Source organism: Palaemon carinicauda, chromosome 8 (genome assembly GCF_036898095.1).
Source record: "Palaemon carinicauda isolate YSFRI2023 chromosome 8, ASM3689809v2, whole genome shotgun sequence".
Lineage (NCBI taxonomy): Eukaryota > Metazoa > Arthropoda > Malacostraca > Decapoda > Palaemonidae > Palaemon > Palaemon carinicauda.
In genome coordinates, this window is record NC_090732.1 from 123,887,565 (window position 1) to 123,908,813 (window position 21,249).

Here is a 21,249-nt window from a genome sequence, read left to right on the forward strand (position 1 = left end):
TCATTGTATTACAAATACTTCCTTACTTAATTGAGCTAATGATTTATTGGCTTTTGCTTTGCCGTATGCTTGCTTCTCTCAAGATTAATCATTATCTCGACGCTCCCATGTTCTGGTAAGCGGAAAATGTTTCACTATGCGCGTTAACCCTGAGGGCTAGTATTTCGATGTTAATAGCAATTGTACAAACTTGAAGGGGTGAATACTGAATACACACTTAACGAAGGGGTGAGGTGTAGCTTCGCGCTTCAGCATATTTTCGAGCATGGACTTGGCTTCTATTTCTAATGATCAGACTAAATATAACATACTCACATTTCTACCCTAACCTTTCATTATTAACATGATCAATACAATAGGACTACAGTTATATTGCATATTTCAATACTGAAAATAAATAACAGAGAGGTTTATAATATAAAACATTGGGCCCTTTATTCTGTATGAACAAGTAACTTACAGGCAGAAGGACCACCTATCAGTGTTTTTGTGAACTAGAAGGTGGATTGTGGTTCTTATGGTATATTATGACGAAAAAAGGAGCAAAACAGTAATTTTTCTATTAAAATCTGTGACTTTGTTAATAGAGATTTCCGCCAGTAGTATGTGGGATTCAAAATAGTGTATGTGCAAAGATCTATTCAATTATACATGTTTTATGCACATCTATTCAATTATACGTGTTTTAATGACCTAACTAAAATTATAACACTCTAAAATTGATTCTAATAATGATTTTTATGGCTAAAGCTAAAGAAGTCCGCCGATCTGCAAATGCCCTCTTAAAACACGGAAAAGGTCACTGCATCCTTCTACCCTTTTCAGAATTAGGTATTGGTTTAGTTTTGTTATTTTTATTCAAGTACATTATAAATCTCGACTTTCTGTAAGCTCAACCAAGAAATGGTCTCAGTTATAACTGTTTTCTCTACAGTAGCCAATCTGTCGCCCGTGGCTACCTACAGTAAACTTAGTGAAAGGCTTTTAGCCTCTGATAATATAAAGAAATAAAGGAGTAGAAAATGACTTACTTTCCATATTAGCAATCGACATGATGACGGCGTTTTAGTTGTTATTAGAAGGTAATCTTGAGGTAGAGCAAATAGCTTTTACTTATGAGTTACACTCCCGTGACCGTCTGAAACTTCTGAACCAGCTGATCAGTATTTACTAAATCCAGTGTTGCCAGATGGGTTAGTCTAAAAATCCCCAAAACTCATGATGAAAAATCCCTCCAAAATGTCCAAAAATTCCCATTTCCACAAATATATTTTCTTCTGATCACGTAGGCTTTACTAATATTCCACAAATATATTTTCTTCTGATCATGTAGGCTTTACTAATATAGAAATTACTCACTATATTTCATATAAATGCAAGTAAACTAATTGCAACAATATAATTGTTTACTCATCTTTGTTTCTTCATAGAAATTTGTACAGAACATCCCTATCAGATATCCAAAATCCCCAAATCTAGGGATAAATCTCCTGATCAGTATTTACTAAATGTGACGTAATTTATGATGCATGCCAGAGCTGCATCAGATACGTCTTAACCATTATTGTTTGATACGTTGTTTAAAATAATGTTTTTTTTTATCTTCTGAATAAAGGTTCTTAAATTACATAAGCTAAATATGTGAACTATTGTTGTGTCCTGGCATATTCATATTCCTAAACCTCATATCCAGATATTTCGACGTTTTAAAGCAAGATGCGTTTCTTTCTAATAATCTGGCTTCTTTTTAGTTAAAGTTAGGAGACGAATTTTTAATGGATCTTTGATCATTTATCTTAATCGTATCTTGATTAAATTAGATGTTATTTTTATGTATATATAAGGCTTAAGGTAATTCTATGATATAAAATGCATATCTTTTTATTATATTTTTATATTTTGCTATAAAAACCGTAACCTAACTTTATCAGCTACCATTAGTCTTGGTTATACATTAGTGGTAATGTTCAACAATCTTCAACTTCCTTGACATCAAAATGGGTGGGTCACGAATGGAAGCTTTCAGGTGTGTATAGCATTATAATCATTTAGTTGTTATTTTCGTTGGAATTTAAATAAATAAAATGGTTGATTACACATTTTCACAAATCAGATCTTGCACTCTCGTTTTTAACGTCTGAGAAATCTAACAAATGCATTTGAGGTATTTCTCTTTTAATTTACCTATAAATAAAATAATTTATTTTGAAATAAGCCTTCTCTCCCTTTCATGAACTAAATTCCGGAAATTATGTCTCTATGTTTATTTTCTTTTACTTTTTAACAAGAGTCATTACTCTTTGACCTGGATGTGGTACAATTTGGATCTTCAGGTATTGGACATTAATCGTCGATGTTATTATTATTATTATTATTGTTGTTGTTGTTGTTGTTGTTGAAGCTTACTAATATGGAAACCAGTTAAGATGGGCAATAGTTGAATCAGCCACAGATAATCTATGAAACGAGGCTTTTATCACCTGTTCAGTAATATTATTATTATTATTATTATTATTATTATTATTATTATTATTATTATTATTATTATTATTATTATTATTATTACTTGCTAATCTACAACCCTAGTTGGAAAAGCAGGAATGTTATAAGCCCAGGGGCTCCAACAGGGTAAATAGCCCAGTGAGGAAAGGAAATAAGGAAAGGAAATAAGAAAAGTAATTAAAAAATAAAATAAAATATTTTAAGAACAGTAACAACACTAAAATGAATATTTCATATATAAACTATAAAAACTTTAACAAAATGAGAGGAAGAAAAATAGAATAGAATAGAAGGGATATTAGAATGCAAAAACAATGAGAATTGGTGATAAATCAGAGAAGGCGAATAAGAAAGAGACAGAGAGTAACGGGTACGAGATCAGTCCAGTGATCAATGGAGATGTGGCACCAGTGGGGGAATCCATTTTAAACCAGGTCCCCTCCCTATTGACCATTTCTCGCCGTGTTGAGTATAGCATCAAACTTGAGCTTGTGAAGTTCCACTGATTTAACTACTGCATATGATTATTATTATTATTATTATTATTATTATTATTATTATTATTATTATTATTATTACTACTATCCAAGCTACAACCCTAGTTGGAAAAGCAAGATGCTATAAGCCCAGGGGCTCCAACAGGGAAAAATAGCCCAGTGAGGAAAGGAAATAAGGAAATAAATAAATGAAGAGATCAAATTAACAATAAATCATTCTAACAACAGTAACAACGTCAAAACAGACATGTCATATATAAACTATTAACAGCATCAAAAACAAATATGTCATAAATAAACTATAAAAAGACTCATGTCCGCCTGGTCAACAAAAAAGCATTTGCTCCAACTTTGAACTTTTGAAGTTCTACTGATTCAACCACCCGATTAGGAAGATCATTCCACAACTTGGTAACAGCTGGAATAAAACTTCTAGAGTACTGCGTAGTATTGAGCCTCGTGATGGATAAGGCCTGGCTATTAGAATTAACTGCCTACCTAGTATTACGAACAGGATAGAATTGTCCAGGCAGATCTGAATGTAAAGGATGGTCAGAGTTATGAAAAATCTTATGCAACATGTATAATTAACTAATTGAACGACGGTGCCAGAGATTAATATCTAGATCAGGAATAAGAAATTTAATAGACCGTAAGTTTCTGTCCAACAAATTAACATGAGAATCAGCAGCTGAAGACCAAACAGGAGAACAATACTCAAAACAAGGGAGAATGAAAGAATTAAAACACTTCTTCAGAATAGATTGATCACCGAAAATCTTGAAAGACTTTCTCAATAAGCCTATTTTTGTGCAATTGAAGAAGACAGAGACCTTATATTTTTCTCAAAAGTAAATTTACTGTCGAGAATCACACCTAAAATTTTGAAAGAGTCATACATATTTAAAGAAACATTATCAATACTGAGATCCGGATGTTGAGGAGCCACCGTCCTTGACCTACTTACAATCATACTTTGAGTTTTGTTAGGATTCAACTTCATACCCCATAATTTGCACCATGCACTAATTCTAGCTAAATCTCTATTAAGAGATTCACCAACCCTAGATCTACATTCAGGGGATGGAATTGATGCAAAGAGAGTAGCATCATCTGCATATGCAACAAGCTTATTTTCTAGGCCAAACCACATGTCATGTGTATATAGTATGAAAAGTAATGGGCCAAGAACACTACCCTGTGGAACACCGGATATCACATTCCTATAATCACTATGGTGCCCATCAACAACAACTCTTTGAGATCTATTACTTAAAAAATCAATAATAATGCTAAGAAACAACCCACCCACTCCCAACTGTTTCAGTTTGAAAACAAGGGCCTCATGATTAACACGGTCAAAGGCAGCACTAAAATCAAGGCCAATCATACGAACTTCCCGACCACAATCAAGGGATTTCTGTACAGCATTGGAGATTGTAAGAAGGGCATCACATGCTCCAAGGCCTTTACGAAAACCAAATTGCAAACTAGGGAGTAGATGATTACCTTCAGCAAACCTATTAAGACGTTTTGCCAGAAGACGTTCAAAAACTTTAGATAATATGGGAGTTATGGAAATTGGGCGGTAATCAGTGGGACTTGAGCTACCACAAACACATTTACATAGAGGAGTAACATTACCAATTCTCCAACTAGTGCTAAAAGCTCCTCTTCTTGCTAACTTGCGCAAAATAACAGATAACTTTGGAGCTAAGAAATCTGCTGTCTTTATAAAAAACAAAGGAAAAATACCATTAGGACAATCCATCCACAATTAGACCACGGCTGGAATAAAATTTCTAGAGTACAGTGTAGCACTAAGCCTCGTGAAAGAAAGGCCAGCAGCACTGTTATTGTCAGCAAAATGATTATTACTTCGTTGTGGATGGTATAATCAGACAAGATTTGAATGTACATTATTGTAAAAATTATGAAGATTATTATACTGTATAATGAGATAATTGGATGAAGGTCCCATGGCTTAGTACAGAGGTAGTAGGTTTGCCAGGGCACCAGCCGGCTGTTGAGATACTACTACTAGAGAGTTATGTAGTCCTTTGACTGGACAGACATTACTACATTGGATCCTTCTCTCTGATTTCTTTCCCTTCTCCTACACATACACCGAATAGTCTGGCCAATTATTTATAGATTCTCCTCTGTCCCTATACACCTGACAACACTGAGATTACCAAACAATTCTTCTTCACCCAAGGGGTTAACTACTGCACTGTGATTGTTCAATGGCTGCTTTCCTCTTGGTAAGGGTATAAGAGACAAAATCAAATCATTGTTCTCTAGTCTTGGGTAGTGGCATGGCCTCTGTACCATGGTCTTCCACTGTTTTGGGTTGGAGTCCTCTTGCTTGAGGGTACACTCGGGCACACCATTCTATCTAATTTAGCTTCCTCTTTTTATGTTAAAGTTTTTTATGGTTTATTCAGAAAATATTTATTTTAATGTTATTGTTCTTAAAATATTTTATTTTTCCTTGTTTCCTTTCCTCACTGGGCTATTTTTCCTGTTGGGGCCCCCGGGCTTATAGCATCCTAATTTTCCAACTAGGTTTGTAGCTTAGCAATTAATAATGATAATAATAATAATAATAATAATAATAATCAGGGATAGGAATCTAATAGGTTTTATTCAACGATTTAATATGAGTAAGCTGTTGGAGTACAGACATTAAAACAATATTGAAAAAATGGCAGAATAAAATCAATGCATTTCCTCTAGATATAGTTCTTTTAAGACCTTGAAAGACCTCATAACTCTAATCTTATTTTGCACAGTTGAATAAAAGACAAATGAAATATATTTTCTCAAATTGAATTTGCATTCAAGAATAATGCCAAGAATTTTATATTGTGCAAGTTTTTTTTTTTTTTTTTTTTTTTATAAGCTTTGTCAAATCCTTCAGAGTGCAAGAGAGGGAGAGCCAGAGCAAGAAAGATGTAGTTAGTGTAATAATACAGCTTCTTAGAACAATTTCAGAACAATAGTACAAATGGTGATATAAGAACCAAACTTGGTATATATTTACCGGACATGTTTTCAAAATGCTGCAATTTTGTGTAAAAAAATGGTACATTTTCAAGTGCTAAATTTGTAGTAACTTGATGGTTGTTATGTACATGATTTTATAAAAAATGATTGGTATATTTTGGAAAATCAATACACATTGAGCTATGAATGAATAATAGTTGGTAAAATCACCATATTATTACAGGTCCAAGATAGTATGTCGAAGGTTGTGAAGATTGTGACTGACAGTGATGAAGGGGCACCTTCATAGGAAACTACACCAATACCTACAGATTGGAATAAATGCACAATCTGTCAAGTCAAGAAAGACAAACCAGACAGATGTCCTGTATAAAAAAAAAAAAAAAAAAATCAAGATACAAGACTTTCACTTCCAAAATGTGCAAACATGAAAAGGTGGGTAAAATTCCATTTGACTTCGATTCAAAGTGACTTGGCGTAGGCAAAGGCATACAACAAGCATTAGAAAAACACAGAGTTTGATGGCACAAAATCTGTTACAACACCATTGATTCCTATCACTTGGAGAGGACACTGACCTTCAGTCCAGTGGAAAGAAGGAAAAGTATTGGCATCATCAAAGTACGCCACACAAATATGTTTTTTTTTTTTTTTTTTTTTTTTTTTTTTTTTTTTTTTTTTTTTTTTTTTTTTTTTTTTCCTGTGGAGAAGCAGGATAAAAAGACGGACTTCATGGTGCCTCACTCCCAGATATAAACACAAGAGTCAGAAATGCAACCACATTTCTTTAGGACACAGCATTTTTGGTGAAGCTTATAACAACGGACTTGATGGGACAAGATACTCAATATCATGCTAAGTGCTTGGCTGCTCTCCACAACATTGAATATCATTTATACGAGTTTTCTCGTGGTGATGAAACCAAGGAGGCTGAGTCCAAGGCACTTGCCCTGGCAGGACTGGTCATGTTCATAGAAGAAGTAAGAGATCTTGTAGCATATCCAGAATTTTGGCCTGCAGATCTAGAAATGTACACACCCAGGCCATCACAGATGGATGTTGTTATGGATGTTTCCCCCAAACAGCACACGACGTAAACAGGCACTGATAAGGATGGTTCCATGCCTGAGAGTACTTTCAGAGGAGAGAAATGCGCTACTGATTTTTGAAAAAGACATCAGCACCAGCGTAAAGATTGCATACGATCAGCAAGCTGTGTCAGATATAGCGATTCTAGCAAAGGCTGCAGAAATAGTGAGGTGAGGTGTGTTCTAGATGAAGTACAGTTTCAGCGGGTGGTTTACGTAGAAATGCTAAGATGAAGCAGTCCAAGAAAACTTTAAGCTTTGTTGAACATGATCTTAACAGAGCCCAGCATGCAAGCCCAAACTCAGAATGACAACAAGTCCACTAGACTCACAGTTTATCAATTGATTATGTTTAACAGTGTTAAACGCCAAAAAAAGACACGATAACAGGTACCACATGGAACAGTGAGATCAGTGATTGTTTCATGAAATGGATATTATAGCTTCCCTCTCAGAGAAGAAGACAGACACACTACCACCTTCACCACCCTATGTGGCAGATACCACTATTGCACTGCTCCTCGGTGATACATTGCAACTGGTGATGGATACTCCAGGAATTTTGATGAAATCATTGAATATATTCTGAGTAAGATCAAGTGCATAGATGATACACTCCTCTAAGCTAAAGATCTGGAGGAAAGTTTCTTCCACACATGCAACTGGTTGGACATATTTGGCTAGGAGAATGTACAATTTTCAAGGTTCAAGATCACACTGATAGTGTTAAACCTCGCAGAAAATTCCTACAGGCAATCCTGGACTTTCCAACTCTGATATCCAATCCTGGTTTTGACTCATTAATTAAGTGTCCTTCACCTTCAGCATGACTGAATGGATGCTGCCCTTCTGTGATTTTCTAAAGCCATGGTTATCCTGTCATTGGACTGACGACTTAGACAAGCTACTCCAAGAATCCAAATGGCTAATTGTGAGCAAGATTGAAGAGGATGTACGGATCTTTAATAGAACCAAACCAATATGCCTTGGCACTGACTGGTCCAAAGTTGGGATAGGATTCTGGCTCTTCTAAAAATACTGTGCTTGCCCAAAAAACAGAACTCTTCTGCTGCCTGTCAGGTTGAAAAATAACTCGAGTTGGCAGTTGCTTCATGCATATTGCTGAATCCCACTATGCCTCAGTGGAGGGAGTAGCCCTAGCCATGCCTTTGTTCGGGGATGTAAAGACCTTATCACAATTGCAGACCATAAACCAATTCCCAAGTTATTGGGATATTGGTCTCTTGATGTTATGTCAATCACTCGACTCAGAAACATGAAGGAAAAACCCCTGCAATACCTATTCCGCATAACCCGTCCACCTGGTGTGAAACATCAGGCTGCTGACACCATCTCCTGTCACCCAGCTGGTGAGGGTCTTCCTCCCAAGATGCACCTAAGCCCCTAGGGAATAACATATATGCCATCACACAGACTAATACATTGGAAACTCCCTTCCCCCCACTCTCTAGTATTTGGCACACATTTTATTGAGGGATTTGCTACATTGAGGCACAACAGGATGATGACAAGAACACTTCACCTGGCTGCAACCTCTTCGCTGAACTCTCTGCAGCCCCTGATCTGAGACACGGTTCACATAACAATGAGCAGTGATGAGAAATTGTCCATTCTAGTAAATATCATCGAAGCGGGCATGCCAAAACTCCACCATTAACTACTGAACCACTACAAGAATACAATCAATTTCGTGGCCACCTGTACAGAGTGGATGATTAGTAATCTACAAAGACCATGTCGTGATACCACCTTCATTCATGAGAGCTTAGATGTCTACTTTTTTGGCCTGGAATCACCCCTGCAGTCATTTCTATCAGAAACAGCTGCAACCATTGCAATAATATGGCACCATCTCAGCCCAGTGCGTCACCTAACACCCCCCCCCCCCTTACAACTATTCCAGTATGTATGCACAGACTTTTTTTCATTACAAAGTAGGGAACCACCTAGTCATTGTTGACAGATACTCAAACTGGCCCAATGTCGAACACACATTAGGAGGTTCCATTGGGATCATTTATAGCCTACGCAGATCATTTGTTACATACGGCATACCTGATGAACTTTCATCTGATGACGGTCTTGAGTTCACTGGTACTGCAGTTCATCACTTCTTGAAAACTTGAGGTGTACATCATCGCCTGTCAACTGTTGCATTCCCCCACAGCATCTGCCGTGCTGAGGTCAGAGTAAAGGCAATGAAAAGGCTCATTATAGATAATACGGGACCATATTGTGACCTTGGCACTGACTCCTTCAGCAAGCGATCTTACAGTACAGAAACTATCCAGACAAAGACACCAAACTCTCTCCAGCCCAATGTGTCTTTGAAAGGTATGTCAAGGATTTCATTCTCTTCCTCCTGGGTTGGTACAGACCACATGAAACCTGGTGAGCAACAGCTGCCAGAGAGGAAGCACTTAGAAACCGGCATATGAAAGCAGCTGAGCACTGATCTGAACATACAAGACGCATGCTACCTCTCATAGTTGCGACCACGTGAGAATCCAAAACCAGGCTGACCCAAATCACCCAAAATGAGACAAAACTGAACAAATAATAGAAGTCTGTCTACATAACCAGTATGTATTGTGATTTGATGGCGCAGGCAGAATATAGTTGGAAACAGAAAGTTACTTTGCAAATATCTACCCGTGCAACCACAAATACCACGACTTTGCATCAAGGATGACCTTCACAATTGTATCTTCAAGCCCAACCGTTCACCTGTGACGCCCCCAATGGGATCATATCTAACCATGCAGTCCTCCATTACAAGACACCAGCAATACCAATGATTCTCCAGTCATCAAGTACCAACCCTTCACGGTTTAATGTGGCCCAGGGCTCAGGCCCTAACCACCTCCCTGCTGCAATCACCAGCACCTGATGAGTCTGTCGTTCTGCAGGTTTGTCCTGCATGGGTGGGACTGCGTGAGCTTTGGTGTCCTCTTAACCCCCTCTTCCACCAGATGACCAATTAGGTAGGGACACGGTGCTTCCTCCTCAGAAGCAACTAGACTTCAGGTCTTCGGACGGCACCACCAGGCATGGCACTGACGCTAAACAACCACCGATTTGGCAAACATCTGGTGACTTTGACATGTCTTCCACTTGTGGGGCAGAATAATCCCCTTTTGTTTGCTTCTGATACTTGATGGAATAGTCTAATGACCATATTCCCAAAGACTGAAACCCATATGTGAACACGTTATCCATCTATTATCCTTATGTGCATGGCTACCTAGAGATCTACCAAAGACTAGGGGGCGGTAGAGAATAATGTTCATGTAATATCATATGTTAATAGGTTTTAAAGGTTAAGGTGTCTAGTTTCAGTATTATTATCATCATAATAAATGCTCACCAGAACGTTAGCCGAGCAAGCCCAACCCCCACTTTGGTGCCCAACCACAATAGCGGTCTCCCCAGTTAACAGTTTGAACCCACGGTCCTGGTCTGGGATCGATCTGCTACAAATACAAGTGATCAAAATAGACCGAGTTCTTATTTAGTAACACCTATGCACTCGATGGTTAGGCTCTATAATTTGCTTCGGAACAGGAAGTTTCTTTGCAAATATCTACCTGTGCAATCACAAATACCATGACTATGTATCAAAGATGACCTTCAAGAAACTAAATAGTCTACTGTACAATATATTCTAATATAATCATAGAACAGAAGAAATATTTATTCAAGCAATCCATAAACTATTCCCGATAAAGGAACGTATCCATATCATGGACAAATTAAGGGGAGATAGAGGTTTCAAAAATCTCCTGGATGGTAATAAGACTAGCCTACAATAGTCTTAAAAGGTGAATCTCGACGATATATTTTTATTCATTCTATTGACTCAAAACATAAAATTTGATTAAAGAAATAGGGCACCAACCACCCGGCGCGATACTATGATTAGAGAGTTATGGGGTCTTTTGACTGGCCAGATAGTACTACATTGGATCCTTCTCTATGGTTACAATTCATTTTCCCTTTGCCTATACACTCACACACCGAATAGTCTGGCCTATTATTTACATATTCTCCTCTGTCTTCATACACCTGACACCACTGAGATTACCAAACAATTCTTCTTACTGCACTGTAATTGTCCAGTGGCCACTTCCCTCTTTGTAAGGGTAGAAGAGACTCTTTAGCTATGGTAAGCAGCTCTTCTAGGAGAAGGACACTCCAAAATCAAACCATTGTTCTCTAATCTTGGGTAGTGCCATAGCCTCTGTACCATGGTCTTCCACTGTCTTGGGTTAGAGTTCTCTTGCTTGAGGGTACACTCGGGCACACTGTTCTATCTTATATCTTATTTCTCTTCCTCTTGTTTTGTGAAAGTTTTTATAGTTTATAAAGTGATATTTATCTTAATATTGTTGCTCTTAAAATATTTTATTTTTCCTTGTTCCCTTTCCTCACTGAGCTATTTTCCCTGTTGGAGCCCCTGGGCTTATAGGCATTCTGCTTTTCCAAATAGGGTTGTAGCTTAGCAAGTAATAATAATAATAATAATAATAATAATAATAATAATAATAATAATAATAATAATAATAATAATAATAATAATAATATACTTTGAAGGTATCCTCGAGTTCCTTTAAATTTCCCGGCAGATGATGTCACCAAGATGGCGTCTACGATTTACGTGACGTCACTGTTCATAACAAAGATGGCGGCGGCGCGGGATGGTGATATATCGCTGTGGCTTCATAATAAACTCGGCACATCAGCTGATACTTGGTCTGAGGGCTCTATTTGCTCTCAGTTAAATGTTGAAGTTCTGAGAAACATCAAGGAATGCTTCGTAGAGTTGCAAACTCAAGTTAAATTGAAATTATTGCTTTCGTTTTTTCACATCCCGAAGCGCAATGTTGAGGAGGTAACGGAATCTTTTCATGTTATGTTGTTCGATTGTCGAGAAAATTGATTAATTAATTAATTATATCTATGTGTATTTTGGGAACTGTAGTAGGTGATCTTTAAGGTTTCATTATTAGCAACGTGTGGTAGGCTAGAGATGATAGTTGAATTGTATTATGGTCAAAATTATTTAACTGCTATATTAAATTACATCACAACCATTATTATTAATTATTGTTATTATTATTATTACAAGCTAAGCTGGGGTTTATGTAGGATAGCAGCCACCTGTATGTATTATGTCTAACTTAGAATATAGCAGTGTAAGGGGGTCGCAGGGTGGCGTTAGCCCCCCGTTAGGTAAGTGGTAGGGACACGGCTTGTAGGTTAGGTTAAGGGGGAAAGTTTAGGAGCCTTTGTATATCAGCGGCCAGGGTATTTGTTTACAAGAGCATGCTGTCCATTTACTCCAAAATTATGCATTCCCACTCTTTATATTATTTATTTATTTATTTTTATTTTTACAGTAATCAGGAGGTTCTTTAAATGCCGGGAAAGCAAAAAATAGCAAGATATGTTGCGGGAGGGGGTAGGGGGAGGTACTAAGTGATTTGGAACCGACATCGTCAACATAGTCAACCAAAGAGAAGTTTGTGACGTCACCGTACATTAGGTATATATTCAAAATATATGCTAAATTAAAAATGGATCAATTACTCAAGAACATATTGTTAGGACATGGGAGCAGTGAGATAATGTTTAATCCTGAGTGATTTGAGCATACGGCAAAACAAATACCAATAAATCATTAGGTCCGTTAGGTTTGGAGGTAGTAATACGATGAACACTTACGAACTACTCCATAGGAAATAGGATGGAAAGTCATGTTTTCTATGCATCCAGAAGTCCTGGCAAACAGAAGCTCCAGTGTTTTGATTGTGTTTCATTAATGTTACACGGTAGTCGACCCACCATAACTCAAAACCTCAGTATTATTTTATTTATGGACATTAATAATGTAGCGTATTTTAATTTAGTTCACTATATTAAGGAAGTGTTTTGTAGTATTTCTGTATAATATTATCTGTCGCAAATACCTAGTTCTTATAAAAATCAAGAAAAACGTTAGCGAGTTCACCTGAAAAAGTTGAAGTCCAATGTTATTCTTTTCATGGGCACCGGCAGCTCTGTAAATCTCATTCTACTAGGTTGAAGCTTCGTAAATCTCATTCTAGTAGGTGGTAAATTTATCTTCTCAATGCGTACGCAAAGAACCAATCTGTTTTGGTTGTTGGCTCCACCTTTCAACTTCTGTTATTGGAAGTTATTTTATGACGTCTTAATATTTGCCTTCTACACCAATCATCAGTAAACTGAGTTTGTTTATTTGTTATCGACAACCACCCAAATCACCTGTTTCATCTCTTGTGGGTTAACTCATTGATTTCAGCCAATAACAAACGTTTTTGGAATTACGTAATACTTTTGACGTTATGCCATTCGAAGACAGGTGCTTCAGGCCAATGTTCCGACAATTAGCTAATCTACAACTTCCATCTACAAACATACCAGATTCTCTCCAAAATACTATGGATTGGTTGGTCCTCGTTAAAGAGATGATGACTTCAATTGTTACACTTTATGTAACTGGCTGTCAATTTATGACGTTTTCATTGTTAACCAATCAGAAAACAATACGGTTCCAACAGACCAAGGATTTTCTTTTCCGCCATCAGTTTAAAGGTATGGATAGTGAAATTCAGTTGTGTGACTCTTGTGAGCTCGATTAATTTTAGGTAATAGGCAAATATCATGGTGGTGCATATCCCGAACATGCAAAATATGAATGTAATTTTTTCCGTCGACATTCTGTGTTACCTTTTAGTGTTCAGTGTCCTAAGTGTCAGAAACCATTACTTTTTAGGGAAGATAAGCATATTTGGTATTGTAGTTCTACTGTGGTGATTGCTTAAACAAAGAAACGCCGGCGATGTGGGTATCAAGTTTCAGTTGTTCCATAACTGAAATACAAACCACGCTATTTACATAGGGTAATTACTTTGGCGTAGCTGAACGACGAGCCATAAAAGTTTTAACGAGGGTTTCCTACCCCACCGCTAGTTAGCGGGGGGTAGGGAGGGGTAGCTAGCTACCCCCCCCCCCACACACCGGTGAAAGGCTCACTTTACTTATGGCTTAGAGAGTCATCAGATGTGTCTGCGCTCTCCTCGTTTTTGACTGCCATAATTTTGTTTGCTTTCTCTTTTCAGTGTGTGTGTGAAGTTGGCCTCTATTACTCATCATGCGTACGTGCCCTGGAGTTTCTGGCCGCCCTTGTGGTACTTTTATGTCGGCCTTGGACACGGATCCTCACTCCTTATGCCCTCAGTGTAGGGGTCAACGGTGTGATAGGTCTAATGTATGTACAGTGAACCCTCGTTTATCGCGGTAGATAGGTTCCAGACGCGGCCGCGATAGGTGAAAATCCGCGAAGTAGTAACACCATATTTACCTATTTATTTAACACGTATATTCAGACTTTTAAAACCTTCCCTTGTACGTAGTATTGTTAACAAACTACCCTTTAATGTACAGAACACTTAATGCATGTAATACAGTACCCTAAACTAAAACAGGCACAAATATTAAAGGCGACTTTATATCATGCGTTTCCTAAACACGCCAAAAAGCACGATAAAAAATGGCAACCAATGTTTTGTTTACGTTTATCTCTGATCCTAATGAAGAAACAGACGCATTTACACATCTGTTTATAGGTTAGTTTTTGCATCAATTATATTGATTATTCAGTACAGTATGTTGATTTGGTTATTACTAATTTGTTCCGTAACCGAAATACAAACCACGCTATTTACAAAGGGTTATTACTTTTAGCGTAGCTGAAATGGCGAGCCATTAGAATTTAACGAGGGTGTATTACCCCCGCGCTAGTTAGCGGGGGGGTAGGGGAGTGGTAGCTAGCTACCCCTCCTCCCCCTCACACACAGGTGAATACTCACTTTCACTTTTGGCTCGGACTGTGACAGACGTCTCTGTCTTGGTCCTCGCTTGGCAGCCATTGTCTGTTTTGTCTTTACTTAATCGCTTACTTTTCTTTTACTCAATATATATGTAAACATGTTTTCATGTTTGTATATATATTTGAGTATAGAAATAAGTAAGTTTCCTTTTCAGATGTGTGTGTGTAGTGTACGATATCTACGTGGAGGCCTCGGCAGTTAGGCCACCACGGCCTAATTTTATGGGTTGCGATCGAGTTTGACTTCGGTCTTTCTCTCTCTCTCTCTCTTGAGGTCGTTCACCCTTTTACTATGTTTTACTACGCCCTTGTAGCTTCCTTCCCGTGTGGGTGGGGTTGCTACGCCGTACATTTTGTCTCAATTAGTTTATGAATCTAATTGTAGTTGTTAATTTTTCAGCTTGTAGAACGATTCCTTTCGGGGTTTTCGTTTTTTCTTTAGTGTTCATTCATTTTTAAATTACATAATTACATAGTTACATAATTATAATTGTTATAATTCTGTTTTGGTTACAGCTCTCCTTCCGCGAGTGTAAGTGGTTGTGAGGGCACGTGCCTGTTGTGTAATTCTTGTTCCTTTTCCTCGGGATTCCTCTTCGGAGCCTTCCCGGGGGAATGAATGTGTACTAATATTATTTGTTTTATTTTTTTACAGTTACCGATCTAGTTCGTTTCTGTAATATAGCAACGGTGTGAGCTGTCTGGTTGAGTCCTGGGGATTCGGCTGTTGCTGCCTCCCCCCTTGTATTGTCGTCAGGGGCGTGTCTCCTTCTACTGGTAGTACTCCCGTGTCGACGGACAGCTCTCCAGTTCATTTTAGAACAGTCAGGAGGCTTGCCTCCTTGGGCGGATAACTTTCCTTCCGAGGGAAGTTTTTTTTTCCTGTCCAGGCTTGAGCTTTTCCTCTTTTGGGGGGTTCTTCTCTTGCCTTTTTTTCGTGCGACTATGCTCTTGGTGCTGAGCGGTCGCACCTGCAGTTTCGCTCAAGGGGCTGGGCAACTGCAGGAGCTCCTCTTCGGAGGATTGCCCCTTTTAGGTCACTGGCTGACCAGTCTCTTCCACGAAGTGTTTCTCTTTCGTTCGCGAGAGAGTACACTCATAGAGACTCCTCTTCGGAGGTTTCTTCTGTTGCTGTTGCTGTTGGCCTCCCTCGCCGTAAGGCCCTCCGTCCGCCTCGTCGTAAGGGCCTCTCATCTCCCTATAAGGGTGCTTGAGGCGCCTTTTTGAATCTCCGTTTGCAGCCTACAACTTCTTTTTCTCGATCTTCCGTCTTGGTGCAGATGGACAGCAGTCTAATCTCGTCTTCCGACGGGCAACGGTCTTCCCGACGGACAACGGTCTTCCCGACGGACAGCGGTCTTCCGACGGACATCAGTCTCCCGGCGGACATCGATCCCTTCGGGGCAAAGGGTTGCCCCCACGGGGGTTCTTCCCTTGCGTGTCAGGGTTTCCCTGCGCGCCCTTCTGTTCGTCAGCGCTCTCCTGTTCGTCAGCGCTTTCAAGATGATCTTCCCTGCGGTTCCTGTTACGTGCCCTGTGCGCCCACGTTCGCCCTCGCGATCTAGAACTTCGGTTCAGGTCGGGGTCAAGGACTCTTCTTCTTTGAGCAGGCTTCCACGCGTAGCCTTCTGCTCGTCAGCGATCATCAGCTCGTCAGCGATCATCATCTCGCCAGCGATCGTCAGCTCGTCAGCGATCATCAGCTCGCCAGCGATCTCCGGATCGCCCACGTGTGTTACAGCTGGCACGCCAACGTTCTCCAACACTTCTGAAGGAACATGGTTCGCCAGCTACTAGCTCAACTGCGGATGCTGATCGCCATCGCGCGACCCTCAACTGCAGATGCTGATCGCCATCGCGCGACCCTCAACTGCGGATGCTGATCGCCATCGCGCGACCCTCAACTGCAGATGCTGATCGCCATCGCGCGACCCTCAACTGCGGATGCTGATCGCCATCGCGCGACCCTCAACTGCGGATGCTGATCGCCATCGCGCGACCCTCAACTACGGATGCTGATCGCCATCGCGCGACCCTCAACTGCGGATGCTGATCACCATCGCACCCTTTCACGCGATCATTCACCTGCGCATGCTGCTCGCCATCGCACAACCCTGAACGATTGCCCGCTTACGCATGCTGCTCCTCATCGCACAACCCTGAACGATCGCCCTCTTGCGGATGCTGATCACCATCGCACCCTTTCACGCGATCATTCACCTGCGCATGCTGCTCGCCATCGCACAACCCTGAACGATTGCCCGCTTACGCATGCTGCTCCTCATCGCACAACCCTGAACGATCGCCCTCTTGCGGATGCTGATCACCATCGCACCCTTTCACGCGATCATTCACCTGCGCATGCTGCTCGCCATCGCACAACCCTGAACGATTGCCCGCTTACGCATGCTGCTCCTCATCGCACAACCCTGAACGATCGCCCTCTTGCGGATGCTGATCACCATCGCACCCTTTCACGCGATCATTCACCTGCGCATGCTGCTCGCCATCGCACAACCCTGCACGATTGCCCGCTTACGCATGCTGCTCCTCATCGCACAACCCTGAACGCTCGCCCTCTTGCGGATGCTGATCACCATCGCACCCTATCACGCGATCATTCACCTACACATGCTGCTCGCCATCGCTTACCGCCAGCGATCTTCTTCACCTACGCGGCAGCACGATCCCTCGCCGTCACGCCCATTCGCCTGCGCGCCCGCGCGATCGCTCGCCTGCGCGCCCGCGCGATCGCTCGCCTGCGCGCCCGCGCGATCGCTCGCCTGCGCGCCCTCGCGACCGCTCGCCTGCGCGCCCGCGCGACCACTCGCCTGTGCGCCCGCGCGACCATTCGCCTTTGCGCGACCGTTCGCCCTCGCGCGACCATAGTTCGCGGCGAATTCCACAGCCGGTGGTAGCAGCAGGGACGCGTGCTCCTAGGCGGCACTCGGGATCACCTCCATCCAAGCACAGGTTGGTAGTGCAGGACGAAGACAGGTCAGTACAGCATTCTTCCCACCTTCTTTTCAGGCAGGAACCGTCGTGTCCTCTCCAAAGGATCGCCCGATCCCTTTCACCTTAGCGAGGATTTCGGACTCTTGTGTCCTTGGAGCAGCAGACATGGTTTGATCCGCTGGCACGGGCGTTAATGAGGTTTATGAAACCAGCACTCACCGGCCAGGGTAACAAACCAGCGGCTGTCTCTCCTACGCTGAAGAGAAAGAGAGGAGTGGACTTCGTGGTGACTTTCCCCAGGGCGAAGTTGGTTCCCAAGAGGTCGGTCTCGAGGGTCCCCTCTCCTGCACGAGTACTCTCTCCTTCTCCCGCCCTGGAAGGATTTTTGGCGGGGGGGCTTTCCGTTGAAGATTTCTCCATCGGACAAGGGGTGACTGCTTACCTCTTCCTCTGGGAGCTTACCAGGTTCTTTCCCTCCTCGGTTACGGCCCGAGGTTTGGTTCAAGGAAGCTACAGGAAGATCAAGGGTACTTTCCTCCTCTCGAGCTCAGGCACCTTGGCCTTTCGTCGTTAAGTATCTACTTGCGGACAAGCTCGATGTTGTACCATCTGGACGCACTGACTGAAGGCTTCCTTCGGGTGTCTCATCTGTGGAGGTCAATGACCTCAGACACCCTTCCATCCTTGAGGAGAGTTTTGTCTTTGCCCAAGGACAGAGACTTAAACATCTGCTGTGCGGAGTAAATCGACTTCCGGTTTCACTCCTCCAAGGCGCTTTCTTCCAGACTCTGCAGGACTCCAGCTCCCTTTTCTTTCAACCACGTCGGCCTAAGTTATCGGCTACGACAACTGGGACAAGGTGTCCAATTGTAGTTTCCTCCTGTCAGGAACAGATGGCACGGGAGACTCCCCCGGGGGGGCATAGTCCTAAAAGGAGTTCACGAACTCTAGGATTGCAGGTTTTTTCGCTGGGAGGATGCTTAAGGTTACTCATCCGAATGACAGCTTCCCGATGCCCATTCCCGCACAATCTCTGTGAGTAGCCAAGGATATCGCGCCTGCCGTCTCTGTCAGCGAATTCAGTGTCTCTGAACCTCTATGCCATAGCATCAGCAGAGTTGCCCGGTTGGGCAGAATGATCCATACCTTAGATGAAGGTCTTCCTTAGGATCATCGACGGCTTCACCCCCGGCCCCCTCAGTCGATCCTTTCTTGTAAGGAAGGATCTGAGAGGGGATGTCCATAGTCGACCTCTCAGCCCTGATCAAGTTTGTCGAACAAACTTCGGCCAGCGTAGACCAGCAGAATCGATCAGACTGGTAACGAGGCGACAGGACTCCTTTAACCCTGGATCGGAAGGACGGGTACTTTCAGTTTCCATTCCATCCATCTTCCAGGGTGCTCGTCGAATTCAGCCTAAACTGCAAGTATTCCTGCTTATGATGCAGTGTGGCTATCCCGCCGTGGCATAGCAGGTTTGTTTCCCCAGAGAACTCTCCCTGCCTTCCTCTTGGCCGCTCAGGTGCAGACTTCCGCCTCCTCTGCTGTTTGGAGGGCTGGTCAACTCCGGTAGGCTCGGGTTTCGACCTTCTTCAGCGCCGGGAAAAGCTTCCGAATGCTGACCATGAGTGTGGGCTCATGGTATTTTGCTTGGAGCCTTCTCTTCCTCTGCCTCAACATCTGGAGTATCTGGCCATGATATTGAGTCAACCGCCTTACCACGTTGGAACCCCGCTTCTCGTCCGTCCAGCGAGGTTAAGCAACGTCGGTACTTGGATGGGTGGCCACCTGGGGACGCCAGATTCTGTTACCACATCCTCCGAGCCTTCCTTTCGGTTCACCGTGGCAAGACTGAGGAGAGTCGCAGTACCTGTTTTCAGTCAAGCAGAGTTTTCAGCCCTACCTTGGAACGTTTCCTAGTTCTTCTTTCCTCATTGACCCGTTTATAGTCCGAACGGTCGCCTCAGGATAAGTTCCATGTGGGGCGATCCAAGTTCCGGTGGCTTCAGGCAATGTTTAACCGGACTCCCTGGCCCTATGGGACCAGCGGAACTATTAAACCTGCAATGGGTGTTGACCTATGGAGCCTCTTGATGGTAGTGGATATTCTCGTCCTTTCCCCACATTCTTGATGCGGTTCTCGGACTCGTCAAAGGAAAGGGGGGGGGGCATGTTCCGGTCCAGGCCTATGGTCAAGACCTGAAGGATACCTCTCCATCATTCAGGCAGGCTTAAGGGCCTTAATCTGGCCCCTCTTCAGATCCTACCGCTCCTGCCAAGTCGCCCCGTTGCGTGTCGACTTCATGCTAACCAGCAGGGGACGCATTTTCACACCTTCACATCTTGCAGTAGAGATATCGGGATGATTGAGATTCTCTCAATTCCACCATCGGCTCTCTCATTCCAGGCAGGGGAATGTTTCTCTCAGACTATCCGAGCAGAGCCTCATAGAGAGAGTGTACCTAGGGGTCTTTGACCTTGGGTAACCAGCAAGTGCTGGTCTGGGGGACCTGATCGCGACAGCTTGGAACCTCAAGCTTCCGCTAGTTTTCCCCCCAGTCTCAGACCCCGAGACTCTGGCAAGATGCATTCCGGTGATGGTGAAACAACTTCGACGCCTGCGTCTTCCCTCCTTTTTGTCTGCGGACAATGGGTCTCAACAAACCAGGTTGTCTGTCAACCTTTCAATGGGAGAGCTCCACTGGGACTATGTGCAGAACGGTTTCTGGACCCTCTGCTTCCCCTGACGGAACTCCCGGGAGAGCTTCTCCCACGGCGCAGACTACTCAAGCAACCACACTGCGACATCTCTCCCGAACCGGGGCGTCGCTTCGGCTTCATGCCTGGAGACACTACGCTTCCTCCTCTAGAAGAGACAACCCGCTACAGTCGCGGTACGGAGGTCGCGTCATCTGCGATAGTCATCCACAGGGGTCTCCCAGGCAAAGTGAAGAGTCTAAGGTGGTTGGTGCCGTGGGAGATGTACCTCTTCCCGTGAGGCCTCTTCTCCAGCAATAACGGTCTTATTGCCTTTCGGCGGGAGGAAACTCCTTTCCGCTCTTGGCAATGAAGCCTGTCGCTCAGCCTTTCCCTGACCTTCAGGCTTAAAGGAATAACTTTTTCCTGCCCGCTGGATCTATCCTCGCTCATGCGAAGCTACGATCGTCCCTGCCCTAGTCGGAGGAAGACCTCCAACTTGGATCATGGCTCGGACTTTTAGTCCTTTAAGAGATCTTCTCAAGACCCTTTACGACAGGCCTCGGAT

At 42.4% G+C, this 21,249-nt stretch overlaps 1 protein-coding gene across 1 annotated transcript in view; it reads left to right on the top strand.

Moving 5' to 3' along the window:
- The first annotated feature begins 11,798 nt into the window (after nt 1-11,798).
- Nucleotides 11,799-21,249, top strand: part of LOC137645868 (negative elongation factor A-like) — an 81,618-nt gene continuing 72,167 nt past the window's right edge. Inside the window, exon 1 of the mRNA XM_068378866.1 lies at nt 11,799-12,008. Within this exon, the coding sequence (XP_068234967.1) occupies nt 11,799-12,008 (210 nt within the window). The remainder of the gene's footprint in view (nt 12,009-21,249) is intronic.